The sequence below is a fragment of the Mytilus californianus genome, unplaced genomic scaffold, assembly GCF_021869535.1.
Source record: "Mytilus californianus isolate M0D057914Y unplaced genomic scaffold, xbMytCali1.0.p SCAF_14, whole genome shotgun sequence".
In the NCBI taxonomy this organism is placed as follows: domain Eukaryota; kingdom Metazoa; phylum Mollusca; class Bivalvia; order Mytilida; family Mytilidae; genus Mytilus; species Mytilus californianus.
In genome coordinates, this window is record NW_026262626.1 from 2,105,874 (window position 1) to 2,122,058 (window position 16,185).

A 16,185-nucleotide genomic window follows, 5' to 3' on the forward strand; every position below is an offset into this window, starting at 1 on the left:
ACTGATTGATAACAAAATCAATGTTTGGACTTTTAAACTTTTTTTTTTATTTGAGCGTCAATGATGGGTCTTTTGTAGATGAAACATGGTGTTTGGCGTACACAATTTTAATCCTGGTATCTATGATGAGTTTATTTGTACCGATGATAACAATATTAAAAGATCTTGATACAGTTTTAAATTGATAACCTTTTTGGAATAAGTTAATATAAAAGTCTATTAATGGGCCTATTTAAAGTCACTGACTGTTAATGACGTCTTTATACTAAATCCATTGGATGTTGGATGTGTACTGATTGATATTTTAGTCTTAGATACATGATTATTTTTAGTTGTTATTGGCTTTGAACTAGCTGTCAGTAACTGCGAGAACTCTAAGATCTGTACTTAGTGTCTTTTTTGTTGTTAGGGATGAGGGTTTTGTTGTTAGGGATGAGGGATGGATAAATACCCTGACACGTCCGGTCTGTGTTTTTGTTTGATAGTTCTGCTTTGTATCGATCTGTTGAGTTAAGCCTTTTTCAACTGATTTTTATAGTTTGTTCTTATGTTGTGCTGTTTCACCACTGTCCCGGGTTAGGGGAGGGTTGAGCGCTCACAAACATGTTGAACCCCGCCCCGTTAGTTCATGTCGGTCATATTTTTTTTTTTCGTAAATTGCTTTGTTATAAATTTGGCCGTTAGTTTTCTCAATTGAATTGTTTCATATTTTCTTATGTCGGGGCCTTTTATAGCCGACTATACGGTATGGTTTTTCTCATTGTTGAAGGCCGTACGGTTGCCTATAATTGCTTACATCCACTTCATTTTAATTTTGGTGGATAGTTGTCTCATTGGCAATCATACCTCATCTCCTTATTTCTATATATATTTACACAGATCGTACCTAAATTTGCGGGCTCTATAAACAACATTACAGTAACAATCAGGATGTGATATCCCGTTTTCAGCCGAACGTACAAAACAAATATTTGTATCCATGAAAAATTTAGTAAATCCATTAATTAATTTGTGATAACGTCACGGGCATTGCGAACGAGCTGGAATAAACACCGTCAGATGGGACCAAAGGAACATCACTGTCCACAAAAAGGAAAGTTAACAATAGGGAACGAAAAATCGTCCCTTTTGTTGTAATTTTTTGTACAGAGAGTCCCGTGTGATCCCGAAATATCTTAATCTAGCAATGGACAGTTATTGAAGTTTATATTTTGATTTATTTAAAGTAAGCTCCTTTGGGTAAATTTCGACAATATATTTTAAAATTCTTGATCATCTAGCTATACTAATCATCCATATAACAGTAATTATTGTTGTATTTATCAATTAAATGGAATTTAGACGGGTCTTTACAAAGTTTGGTCATCAACTGTGATTCATAACAAAATGGGAAATAATCTGCGTTTAAAAGGGCGCAAATGGTGACCTGATGACATTGTTTTCAATCAATTTCCATCGAAACGATATGTTGGCCCCTTTTTAGAAAGTTTTTAACCATGAGATCTTGAACGAAATTGTGGTATCCTGTATAGACAGCCTGGGGTCTTTCGGGGGGGAGGGGGGGGGGGGACGCGTCATAGGATATTGTGACGTGAAGATATTTGCTTAGCTTGGCATCCTGGTCAAAACCTTCTCATCGCATCCCTTATCGAGCAGTGAGCCATGATCCCAGGCTAATATTTGTTGCTTTTTTCCTGCAAAAAGCACCAGTTGGAAGATCATGTATTAACATGCCATATGGATCTTATTTAAAGTTCGATGATTCACAGTCTCCAGTTGAAGAAACATTATTTGCTATACTGACGTCTGATGTACCTAACGTATAATTCAAAATACGAAATAACAGGTGATTCTATGCAACCAAAATAGGCAGGTATAAATTTTAAATGGTAGAGTCATGAATTATACTAGGTAAGTTGAAAAAAATCAATACCTCTGCTAATATATTTAATTTTTAGAAACAGGCCATGGTGACACAAAGATGACCGTGAACGTTCATAGATTTGGCTGAAAAACCAAACTGTATCACATTCCTAGAGCATATCATGCAATTTACTTATTGGTATTTGACCCAACTTGCATATTAATTGATGCCTACGATCATTGACCGAGTATGAATAAAACATCGCATGGCGTTGTCAGTTTATTTTCGACTTATGAGTTTGAATGTCCCTCTGGTATCTTTCGCCTATGTTTTTATTCACTTCGTTTGAACAAAATTAAAATATTCATGTGCTAAAATGCTCCAGCTATTTTGAAACCATGTGAACATAATTGAGCACAGGCAGTTATGTACACTTTTCTTACTTAACACAATAGAACAAACACGATATTGGGTACTGACTGGCGCAGTGACCACCTCGATTGTATTGTATTACTATGTATTGACAGTTCAGCAGCTTTCAATTCTCCACATGTGAAACCTTTGATTGATTTCATATTGTAACAACTATTTGAACATAATATAACCAGAATGAGCTACAAAACCTGCAGCTGTACTATATCTGGCATCAGTTAAAGCTTTGAAATTAGAATGTACTCGCAACATTGACGCAGACTTTTAACTTGCAATGTCTTGCCTCCAAAATAAAACCTCAAACCAGAGTGAAAATACTGGTTTACAAATGTGATATATGCTTTTTTGTGCTTCTTTGTCAAATATTTGTTTGTTTTTGTTGTGATTAAGATTGTGACACGGTGTTGACTGCTGTACCCCTATTTTGACATTTTTACCTATTATGTTTTTGTTTTATTCACGCATCGTTGTCAATATAATGGAATTTGATGCGACTGTCATACAAGTGAGAGGTTTAGCGCTATAAACCCAGGTTCAATTCACCATTTTCTACATAAAAAAATGCCTGTACCAATTCAGGATATGACAGTTGTTGTCCATTCGTTTGATGTGTTTGTGCTTTTGATTCTGCCCTTTGATTAGGGACTTTCCGTTTTGAATTTTCCTCGGAGTTCAGTATTTTTGTGATTTAACTTTTTACAAACCAGCTCACTCATTTCTGCAGTTAATCGCTGAAAAGGTTTATCCAGTCATAGTCTGAATGAAATTTATTTTGACCGGATAAAATGAATCATCTTATAACAAAATCCTTAAGATATTTTTCAAAAACTGTTTGAAAGGAGCGTTACTATCCTCTTTGGCCGAACAGATTTTTATACATCCAAATTATTAAACAGTGTAAATGTCACGGGTAGGTTTTTAATAAAATGATAGATTAAACTTAAATAATTAGCAAATTATGTAAAAATATACATAAATTTTCAAACGTGATACAGGTATAAGACATAGATTATTACAAAGTAACGAGGAAGGGGGTAATCTTTGTAGGAAGATATTTACTAGATCATATCATAAATACCAGGTGAATGTGTTATGTCTTTAATATTCAAAAGTGATACAGTATAACAAATCAGATAATCATAGGACTGGTATGTTTTGTGTTTTTAAACATTTACATTGCCCCAAAGTTAAATTAATTTTCTTACATCAAAAGATACTCTTTTGCATTGTGGAGATTTCGGAAGAAGTTAGTGAACAATCGTTTCCCTTTTAATAATTTAGAAGTATATAAGTCGTTTACCGTTATACTCTTTACAGAATAACTATTATGTTTTCAGTGTTGCCGCACTCAACCAACGTTCGTCTTAAATAACTTTTTGAATTGAAAAAAATGTATATCAGTAAAAAGTAAAATAACAAAAATACCGAACTCAAATGAAAATTCAAAACGGAAAGCCTTTAACAAATAGCAAAATCAAAAGCTCAAACACATCAAACGAATGGAAAACAACTGTCATATTCCTGACTTGGTACAGGCATTTCCTTATGTAGAAAATGATCGATTAAACCTGGTTGTAAAGCTAGTTAAACCTCCCACTTGTATAAGAGTTGCATAACATTCCATTATATTTATAACAATGTGTTAGCAAATCAAACAGACATAATAGGTAAAAATGTCAAAAATTTGGGTACAGAAGTCAACATTGTGTTATAATCTTAATCACTTTAAAAATAAACCACTATGTCAACAAAGACAAACAAAATGACAAAATGAAAGAAAAAGGTACTATCCTCTTTTAGCCAAACAGATTTTTCATACATCCAAATTTTATTAAACAGTGTAAAAACGGAGATTTAATAGTTCACGATTAAATGAATTAAAAATAAATGTCACGGTAGGTTTTTTAATAAAATAAACTATAACTTAAGTACGTAAATTTTGTAAAAGTGTACATCAGGTAATGGGTTTTCCGTTTTTTTTGTATGTATTTTTAAACGTGATACAGGTATAAGACATATATTATTACAAAGTAAAGAGGAAGGGGGTCATCTTCGTAGGATTTTTTTTACTAAGCATGATTAAGCTACACAACATCATATATACCAGGTAAATGCGTTTTTTCTTGAATATTTAAAGGTGATACAGGAACATAACACATTGAATTAAACAATACACAGACAGAGGAAGACCTTCGGAGGAATTGTTTACCATTACATGGTTTTCAAATAGGTAAATCATATATTAGAGATATTTGATTCTTTATTTACTGAAATTATTAATATAAGCCATAGAATTGTTTTTTTTTAATCATATACAGTTAATTCAGTTATTTCGGCACCTCGACAGATTTTCTAAATGAGTTTTGACCTTAATAACAAATTAGATAATCCTAGGTAGGTCTGGTGTTTGTAAAAAAATATATTGTCGTTCACCTTTCTTTTGATACCTTAATTACTAAAATATATTCCACATAGTTTGATATTTACACCAAGGCGTAGGAATTATTTTGTTTTAAATATGTACAACTTTCCAGTATGTACTTTTTTGACTGGGCCCGATTTCGTTGTGTTACAAAGTCTATCCGAATCATTTTGCAAAGAACTCCGCTAAAACCGGTGATAGGGGCCGTCTTATTTATTCATTGAGGTGAGAGTTTTTTGCTCAGTGTTGATAGCCACACAGTGAATTTGAGATGAAGAACAGCAATAAAAGTGCTGTTCCTTTGCTTTTTGTGTGTTTTTTTGCTAAGCATGTACTGATTTTGTGTCATGGATGGATACCCCATATCTTTTGTTGTTCTATTATATTTCCCCATAGTTAAAATGATGTACTTACGTAAACAGATTACTCATTTGCATTGTGGATATTTCAGAAGTTAACGAACAAGCACTTCTTTTTTTAACCTAATATGTAGTTTCGCTTTATACTCTTTTTAAAGAATAATCATTATGTTTTCAGTGTCGCCGAATTAAAAGAATGTTGGTTTCAGATAATTGTTTTGATTTGAAAAAAAATAGATATCAATAAATTAGCTCTTTCTTTGAAAAGGATTAATACATTTATCATAATATGTAGCTATATATAGGAAGCACAAAATCAGATCATTAAGGTCATGGCACAGTAAATGATGTATGTGAAGTTAGCACCGGTGTCATATGGTATTTTGAACCCCCTGAAAAGTGAACCCGGGGTCAAAATACCATATGGAAAATTGACCCCGGGGTCATTATGATGATACCGCATGGTATTATACCATGTCTAACAGGCTAAGTAAAATTTTCAAAATATCTTTTCCAGCATTTTACTTAGCCATGGTATTTTGACCCCCTACCATGGCTTATTGAACCCCCTACTATAGACCTTTAACTACAAAAAAATCTAGCTATTCTAACTCCTTCATATAGTAATAATACTCCAATAAGTAGTTTGTATGTATTTAACATGCTGGAAAAGATGTTTTGAAAGTTTAACTTTGCCATAGTATTTTGACCCCCCTTTGCCATGGTATATTGAACCCCCTACTATAGACCTCTAATTTCAAAAATTCAAGCTATTCTAACTCCTTTACATAGTTAGAATAGTCCAATAAGTAGTATGTATGTATTTAACATGCTGGAAAAGATGTTTTGAAAATTTTACTTAGCCATGGTATTTTGACCCCCCTTTGCCATGGTATATTGAGCCACCTACTATAGACCTCTAATTTCAAAAATTCTAGCTATTCAAACTCCTTTACATAGTTTTAATTTTCCAATAAGTAGTATGTATGTATTTAATATGCTGGAAAAGATGTTTTGAAAATTTTACTTAGCCATGGTATTTTGACCCCCCTGCCATGGTTTATTGAACCCCCTACTATAGACCTCTAATTTCAAAATTTCGAGCTATTTTAACTCCTTTACATAGTTATAATAGTCCACTAAGTAGTATGTATGTATTTAACATGCTGGAAAAGATGTTTTGAAGTTTTACTTTGCCATGGTATTTTGACCTCCTGCCATGTTATATTGAACCCCTACTATAGACCTCTAATTTCAAAAATTCTAGCTTTTCTAACTCCTTTATGTTGTAATACTCCAATAAGTAGTTTGTATATATTCAACATGCTGGAATAGATGTTTTGAAAATTTTACTTAGCCATGGTATTTTGACCCCCCTGCCATGGTAAATTGAACCCCCTACTATAGATCTCTAATTTCAAAAATTCTAGCTTTTCTAACTCCTTTATGTAGTAATAGTACTCCAAATAGTAGTTTGTATATATTCAACATGCTGGAAAAGATGTTTTGAAAATTTTACTTAGCCATGGTATTTTGACCCCCCTGCCATGGTTTATTGAACCCCCTACTATAGACCTCTAATTTCAAAATTTCGAGCTATTTTAACTCCTTTACATAGTTATAATAGTCCACTAAGTAGTATGTATGTATTTTACATGCTGGAAAAGTTTTGAAAATTTTACTTAGCCATTGTATTTTGACACCCCCCCCCCCCCCTTGCTATGGTATATTGAACCCCCTACTATAGACCTCTAATTTCAAAAATTCTAGCTATTCTAACTCCTTTATGTAGTAATAATACTCCAATTAGTAGTTTTTATGTATTTAACATGCTGGAAAAGATGTTTTAAAGTTTTACTTTGCCATGGTATTTTGACCTCCTGCCATGTTATATTGAACCCCTACTATAGACCTCTAATTTCAAAAATTCTAGCTTTTCTAACTCCTTTATGTTGTAATACTCCAATAAGTAGTTTGTATATATTCAACATGCTGGAATAGATGTTTTGAAAATTTTACTTAGCCATGGTATTTTGACCCCCCTGCCATGGTAAATTGAACCCCCTACTATAGATCTCCAATTTCAAAAATTCTAGCTTTTCTAACTCCTTTATGTAGTAATAGTACTCCAAATAGTAGTTTGTATATATTCAACATGCTGGAAAAGATGTTTTGAAAATTTTACTTAGCCATGGTATTTTGACCCCCCTGCCATGGTATATTGAACCCCCTTCTATAGACCTCGAATTTCAAAAATTCTAGCTATTCTAACTCCCTTACATAGTTATAATACTCTTATAAGTAGTTTGTATGTATTCAACATGCTGGAAAAGTCATACCTATTCAAATTATTTTACATAGTTATAATGCTGTAACTAGTATTTGGTATATATGAAACATGATTTTTTAACCATTTTTCTTAGATATGGTATTTTGACCTCCCAATCCCCTCCTTTTGCCATGAACCCCCTTATCTTTACACCTCAATTTTCAAAAATCAAATTATTTCAAACTACTTTTCAAAGTTTTAATACTCTAATTAATATATGGTACATATAAGTCATATTGTAAAGATGTTTTAACAATTTTACTGAGCCATTGTAATTTGACCCCCTCCCCCTTTTTTACCATGGGAAATTTAACTCCCTTTATATTTAAGGATTTCAAATAATCAAAACATTGAAGGTTCATGTTCTAGTCATAATGCTTCAATAAGTATTTTGAATGAAATTTTATTGGTAAAGACTTCAGCATGTTCAGAGCACCTATACCAAGCCATGGTATTTTTTTCCTACCATGGAACATTTACCTCCCCTTTTGGTATGTCTGATTTTCAATCTATAATAAGCTTTTAAATAATGTATAATGTTCTAATAATTATCTAGAATGAAAAAAACAGGGGCTTCAATTTACCATGGGGAGGTCAATTTTCCATACAATGGGGGTTCAATTTACCATGGTGGGTTCATTTTACCAAAGCGGTATTTTGACCCCGGGGTCAATTTTCCATGGGGTTCAAAATACCATATGACACCGCTTTGTTTTTTAAAAAATCAGTCAAAAATAATTTTTAAAAATGTACAAATTATATATCCGTATTTAATAATGGATATATACATTAAAAGAGACGTAATGATTCTTTTGTGACCCTTACAATTGATCGTAAGTTCTCGTTGTTTTCAAATATAACCCTTTACATCGATCACGATTCTGTCTTTATAATTTATCAATCGTTACTAATAAACAGAATAAAAATATTATTTTACAACATGACCACTCCAAAAATGCATATATAAAACACGAACTCCGGTGCATGGTTGTCTCATTGGCAATCATACCACATCTCCTTATTTTTATATATAAAAGAACTAATAACTATGGAAAGTCATAATAGAAATTTTATACAAAATATATTGCATTAGACCGTTTAAATGAGTGACACCTTCCTGATCTTTCAATCTGCATTAAATCGGTCATGGAAACCTGTTATCTTTGGTATCGACGGAGGGCTCAAAGTGTCACGTGTATAATACAACTGAGAAACAAAATCCAGGATAAAGGGTTCAGGTCTCGACCTATTAATAGTCATTACATTGCGCCTAGAGTAAGATACCATAGATATAAATGTCACAGCGGAGTTAATGAAATTTTTTCTGCGATGTGTATTGAGGACTCAAAGTGCCAGCTTGATATTCAAAATATATTGCAAAAAGGCACAGGCGACCGCTCAACTGACAATGAAAACTTCTTGATCTTTTAATTTCTTATAATTTGGTTTGCACTTTAAAGGCTAGTATACATATACAGATTTTATCGAAAAAAATTCTTTGAATACTATTTTTCGGAATGTACCGAGAGATAAAAATAATTAAATATTCAAGGTAAATAGCATTGACTAGACCTTCCTGATCTTTCAAGCTTCAATATATTAGGTCTATAGTTCGATGATATAATAGAAGCAAAAGCTATTCAGAGGAATTCACGCAAAAGAGATGCGGAAGATACCAAACGGTTATTCAAAGTCATCAGTCAAGAACGGACTGACAATGCCATGGCGACAAAAAAACGAAAAACAACCAAAACACAAACAAAACGCAACAAGAACACCCAACTAAAAACTCTGGATGATCTCAGATGCTCTGGAAGGGAAGGCAGATCCTAATCTACATGTACTACCTGTCATGTTGCTCATGTTAGTCCAAAATTGGTGATAAGTCTAATTCGGTAGGTAACATTTGAGGAATAGAGGACTGTATTGTGACTAAGATCTAGACAATTGGAACATATCCGTCGTCATCTGTGAAACAGATAATCTATAACAGCCAACAAACTTGTGATGTCGTTCATAAATTTTTGAGGGGAGGATTTCAACTTCACCACTTGGAACAATTGGTTTAATAGCTGCCTTGTAATCAGCAACTGTATTTAAAGGAATTCATGATAGGAAATGCAAGCTCTGGAATGTCGTATCAACTCGGAGATATATAGTCTATATGCAGGCGCTGCTGAAATGTTGCGATATAGAAAAGAAACGTTTACAATTGGAAAACTGAAAAAATCTTATTTCTAGATGTAGGAAACATTTCGGTGTGTATGGAGGGCTCAAAGTGACAGATTGCTATTTAAAAATGAATTGAAAGACTTAAGTTGACCGCTCAAATGATAGTGAGTCCGTCTTGATCTTTCAATGTATAAAAGAGACGGTTTACAATGGAAGAAAATTGGCCCTGAGATTTTAATATTTAAAAAAATATTTTAACAGAGCACCACAATATTACATATAAAAAGTTGTGTGATATAACTATCGATACAAAGTTACTTCGTTTTGATACACTGCATTATATTTTACGAAGTAATGACGCATTAATTATGAAATATTTGTGCTGCAATGATAATTTTTTCCATAATTATTACAGTTTTTGGAAAATTTAACTTTGGCCACAACCCTCGATCCAGAAAAGTGTTGTGTCTGTGGTTTCAATATACAATGTAAACCTTGCCACTTTTTAGTAACAAAACATCGTAGATCGTAGGATGCGATCAAGATTTGTCTAAAGCTTTATTGTCAGAAAAATGCACAAGATTTCCGTTTTCTACAATATCTCCAAAACATTTGGATCCTCTAATGAACTTGGATGAAAGGATGAATTTATGTGTATTATTTTTACAATGTTTTTATTCACTCATATTAAAGCGAAGTGTATGTATAACAAATCTTAAAATAGATGCACATTTGTATAGAAATCGAATACATCGATAACAATGTAAAAGTTAAATCTTCGTCCTACAAACAAACAAAAATAGTCTATAGATATTTCTTTGTCATCCATATGCTGTTACCAGAAACATTTCAGTTGTAATGATTAAAATAATCAAATGGTGACAATCTTTGAATTAGATCTTTTAATCATCGAAAGTTGAGTCATTGACAAAAAAAATCATCAGTATAAATGCTACACCAGGATTTCAAATGAAAAATTAAAAACATTCCGAGAATCATACATATTTCAGGGGAATATCCAGTTGAATTAAACAAAAGAAATGATGCTTCATATTATAAAAAGTAAAAGGGTATATTTATGAATAAATAGAAATGTGGTTTATATATCAGTATTATCTTATTTATGACAACACATACACTGTTTATTGGCACCCTCAGGACAAATAAGAGTATTAACAGACAAATAATTATGGATGTTGAAACTGAATCATATAAAATTTATTATTTCAAAATATTATCGGTTTTCACATATCTTATCTGCATTTTTTTTGTCTTTAAATTCTAGTTATTTCTAGTTTTCCCTCTTTAGAACTGGTACCCGTTCGTCATTAATAAATGCAGCAGTTTTAATGAAGAATTGACATGACACAAAGTACATTGTATTCAGAGACTTTAAGTGGCTATCATCACAATACATACAAAACCTCCTTTTTAGTGGCTTTTATAAAATCGATATATTAACGAGGGAACATAATTTCTATTTGGTGCAGGCAAAATTTTTCGTAATGCAAGTTATTTGGTTGTGGGGGATTATTCGACGTTGGACTTACTACATGCGTATAAAAATCAAAATATCAAAGTTATATTAGTATATCATTTGTCAAAGGGCACCTGCTTAGAGAGCTGTTGAAGGCCGTACAGTGCCCTATAGCTATAAATGTCTACATCATTGTCCGTTTGTCTCAATGGCAATCCAACCAAATCAGCTGATTCATATATTTCCAAACAGATTTAAAAAGGAGGCGGAATATACCATGTGACATTCAAAACTGACAAATCCATGACAAAAAAAAACAAAAAAAAGACGACCAAAATACAAAAAAAGTTGACAAAACCCTACATAGAAAACGAAAGACTGAGAAGCACCAAAACAGAGGAAATCTCGGTACCCGGTAACCAGATCCGGCTCCATTAGTGGCATCCTAGGTTTTTGTAATGGTAAGTACACATTCGATGATGCGCCTTGTTCGGTGATGTCGCCATCGAGGAAATGAGGATGGAATTGTGGTTTCGACAATTGCAACATATTCGTAATCATCTGTTACACAGATATTTTATAACGGTCAATCAATTCGTGATGGCAACCGTTTAACTTTCGTAGGGATGATTTTAATCGGTGTATTTTTAAATAATGAATTTCTAATTGGCTAATTAATCTTTTTGAAATTGAATTCCAAGGATATGTAATATTTAATGTACCTTGATCTATCGTTGATCTCTTTCTTTTCAGTTATCAATTAGTATGTGTAAAAATAAATCAACCAATCATTGAAATCTTAATATTTCAGTTTGATTAAATATGGACAACATAAGAAAAGACCTTTCCTTACACTTCTATGATTATCTTTGTCACGTCATCGGGACAGAGGAAGTGGGGAAGATGAGACGGCAGATATTCTCTTGGGTTGATTGTGTCAGAGACCACGATGAGAGCTTTAAATTTGTCATTAGTGGTAGTAAGGCAGAAGGGTTGGATTTAAAAGAAAGTGATTTTGATGAAATGCAGGTCTTAAAAAATTATCGTGTATATGAAAACGTCGACAAAATTCAGGACCTAACAAGTGCTATACCTATTTTAATGGACAATGAATCTACAAAACCTGGCTTTACGAAGCTAGTTAAATACGACTATCATTATGGTAACGATTCAATACTGAATAAGACACTTCAAAATGAACAAAATGCGTCATACATTTCCAGCAAGTTGTTCAGAGATCTTTTTTCTACGGAATACACTATAACACACGGTCCATGTCAATCTGACATAAATGGGAAATTGGATTTTGCCAGATGCTTCAAATGTTGTGAATGGATAAATCCTGCCCGTCAATGGATTGGCAGATCAAGAACACAATGGCCAGATGAATGTGTTATTGATTCAATTTTACTAAACGGTGTGCATTTTGTTCCTATTGGGAATGCAGACTCTCTGAACAAGGACAATGAATGGCGAATTTCATTTTCTTTAGCTGAAAAACTTCTAGTTTATTCCTTCTGCCATACACAGTTTTTTTGCTACGCGTTATTGAAAATTCTACTCATTGATATTATAAAGAAGAAACATGGAGATCTTTTGTGTTCGTATTTTGTAAAAACGGTTATGTTTTGGATATCTGAAGAATCGGATCAATTAATTTGGAAACCAGAGAACATTCTTTCTTGTTTCAATGAATGTTTACGGCGTCTTTTGTATAGTGTAGAATATAATACATGCCTTCACTACTTTATCCCTGAAAATAATTTCTTTGAAAACCGATTTAGAAAGCAACAGCAAATTGAGTTGTTATCTACCATGCGATTTCTATATAAACAAGGTTGGTGTTGTCTTTTATGTACAGACACACTGCAAGGTTTTGTCAAGTTATCTTCTTTACCACCAGATACTGTACCAAGAGTGTCTGCTGTTCCATTCTTTTTTTATGTAAACGCAGAATATATTAGCAGTGGTATAAATTCAATATCGATATTAAAATGGATAGCCCATGATAAATGTCAAGAACTCTCGGCAACAAATGTTTGTGCATATCTTTTATCATTGCGTCATCAAACAATAGCACATAGTCGGATGTGTATGGTTGACAAAAACAAAAGAAACAACAAATATAATTATAAGAGATATCGAAAATGCATGTTTCATTTGTTACTAGGCGTCCATCATGATGTCGCGGCTGGTTGGTTATTACTAGCATCTTTCTTCTACACCTGTAAACAATACCGTGAGTGTATACACATCATTATCCAATGTCTGTCTGAATGTGACGCATCCAAAATTTTATTAAAACTCCGTGTTGAATTAAAATCACAAAATGCATTTGAAAAACTTAGAATGACATATATGAATCAATGTTTACTTGCTGCCTGTAGATACGCAATTATAAACGACGTCTATATGACCGAGTCGTCCCACTTGTTGCCAGCCGAACTGAAATGCACAGTAAAAGAGTTGGAATATTTTCCTCCTCACCTCTTTGGACACTTATTACTTTTTTTATGTTTTCATCATCTTGAAGACTTTACTGGAAAGGGATATGCTTTGCGAGATCTAGAAATAATTATCAGAAAAGGGTATTATATTACAAATAACCAAGTCCAAAGACTCCTTTGTAGCTTATGTTTTGATGTAGTAAAACAAATGTATAAACAGTAAATGAAAGGAATATTAAAATCGAACTTATTGATGATGAGGTGCATCTCAGCATTCATTTTTTGTGAAAAAATGTATCATAATTTAACATGCTTATGCTTTATGAATAAATATTTATCTAGGATAGAAAAACATGTAAATATTTTGCCTGTAGTAATTTTGATGAAGTGTTTTCTAACATTTATTGTTATAAATGATTCATTTGTGCTTTTAAAATGTTTCACTATAACAATGTGTCTAACCATCGACGATAGATAAATGTCGAAATTTTTCAAGTTGAGGCACTGTTTCTAAAAAAGAATCATGCCTACTGTAATGTTAAGATCCGATAAATTACAAATTGAGAATAGCACCGTGCTTTTATACATTCGTGCCTCCAAATCCCTTTTCTGTTTTTTTTTCTCTTAAATTGGTTATCACATTTATATTTCCTATTATTAAAAATTGTCGATTGTATAAATACAAGACAAAATGGTAAAATGTAAACTCATGTAATTAATGTTTGAATTAAGTTTGACGTAAAATTGGAAGGTAAACAGTTTTTGATTTGTTAAACAACACAGGTCTTCAATTTTTCCAGTTTACTGATATGACGTTTGTGGCCAAAACGTTGGAAATCTTAATAAGTAATAATATACCAGTGTTTTGGATGAATGTAAAGTTTCCTTTAGGTTGCAGTCTTGTAATTAACTGCTCCATAGGCTTACGTGCAAAACAGTTGAAAAAGAAATTTAATGTGATTCTGTGATTTAACGGGAAAATAGTCACTGTACAAGTAATTGTTTAAGGCATGCCTAAATGCAGAAATACGTTTACTTGCTCAAAGAATTGTAATTTTTTCATTCTTTGTAAAAGAACAACATGTTTACTTCACTATGACATAATTGTAAATAATATAGTGTACTTTATGGTTCATGGTGAGATTAGCCTTCACTTGACGAGCAAAACTTAATCCAAAGTAATAGAGTGGAGCGGCGGAGAGGAAATTTTAGAAATTCAAATTAATTTAATACCTCATGACATTCTAATAGCTCATTGGAAAGCTATATGTGTCGTAAATATAAAATCTGGTGGCACCATGCCTAAAATCCAGATCAAAGGTGATCACTAAAAAATTTCCAATTTTCATCTCGAGAAGCAAAACACGATGTTTTCCAAATAAAAACTCCATTCAATAAATTATACAAGTAGTATTATTTATCAATGCTTGCGTTCCGACTAAGAAATGTTTTATATTGACACATGACGTCAGAATAACGTATCATTTAATTTTTTCGAAGGTTACACGTTTCATGGAAATTTCAAGCCTAATGTATAACTGTAACAGTATGACCTTGATCATTGACCTCAATAAATAGCATTTCTGGACAAGATAAACATACATTTTAGAATAATATGTATAAACAGAGTATCCGAAATACATTGTTGATAAACATACAACATTTGCAGGTTACTTTCGTCTCAGATTTCCAGGATTCGTCTTGCACTGAGTTTTCTGGAAATAAACTATTACAGAAATGTACAGCCAGAAGAAGAATTTCAGTATCATCTGATTCAATATCAATTCTTCCCTTATAAAAATAAGGAGAAGTGGTATGATTTCAAATGAAATAACTTTCCACCAGAGTTGAAATAAAGTGGATGTAAGCAATAATAGGCAACCGTACGGCCTTCAACAACAAGAAAAAAACTCATACTGTATTGTCGGCTAAAAAGGATCCCAACATGAAAAATGTAAAACAATTAAAACTAATTCATAACAAAACAACTTACGAAAAACATATATGAAAAACATGAAACAACGACTACCACTGAACTACAGGCTTCTGACTTGGGATAGACGCATAATGAATGTGACCGGGTAAAACTGGGTATCTGCCTTATCGTAGTTACAACGTAGAATCGGACAACTGATAACACCACCGTTTGTCAGCTTATGAGCAATTTACGATTCTGCTTTGATGTTATTTGCAGCTTTAAAGGAGTCACAAATAGAAATGTCGCTTGCCAAAAAAAAAAAAAAAATAATGCTCGATTAACTTGTCCTTATTGAGAAAAAAACACTTTGGCTTCCCTGTAGTACTTCTCAAATTTAGCCTCGAGTTTAGAGGAATTACAGTAGCTCTTACTGTTATTTGGTTAGAAAGACTGGTACATTGTCAAAATTGATAACATAACAAGAGACCTTCTGTCATGAATAAGGTCTTTGTCTAAAATTTCAATTACCCTTTCGAACATCATGTCATACATAGATTTATCAATGGATTTTGGTCTATATGCCAAGTTTGTTGTGGAAAATGCAGCCTGATCAACTGAACTATTGAGCAAATGCTCTTGCTGTATTCGGTATATCATTTAAGCGTCGACTGCTCTAACATCAGCATCATTAAGTGTGGCTTATCTTTCAGCAGACTCAATGATTTGTAATGTTTTACTTTTTATGAGACATTTTTTATACATTTT

General features: G+C 32.6%; 1 protein-coding gene across 1 annotated transcript; it reads left to right on the plus strand.

Moving 5' to 3' along the window:
- The first annotated feature begins 4,383 nt into the window (after positions 1 to 4,383).
- On the plus strand, positions 4,384 to 13,854 carry LOC127724006 (uncharacterized). The gene is made up of 2 exons (XM_052230741.1): positions 4,384 to 4,526; positions 11,867 to 13,854. Exon 2 carries the CDS (start codon positions 11,878 to 11,880, stop codon positions 13,723 to 13,725), a length of 1,848 nt encoding a protein of 615 aa, XP_052086701.1. The 5' UTR covers positions 4,384 to 4,526; positions 11,867 to 11,877; the 3' UTR covers positions 13,726 to 13,854.
- Positions 13,855 to 16,185: the final 2,331 nt, after the last annotated feature.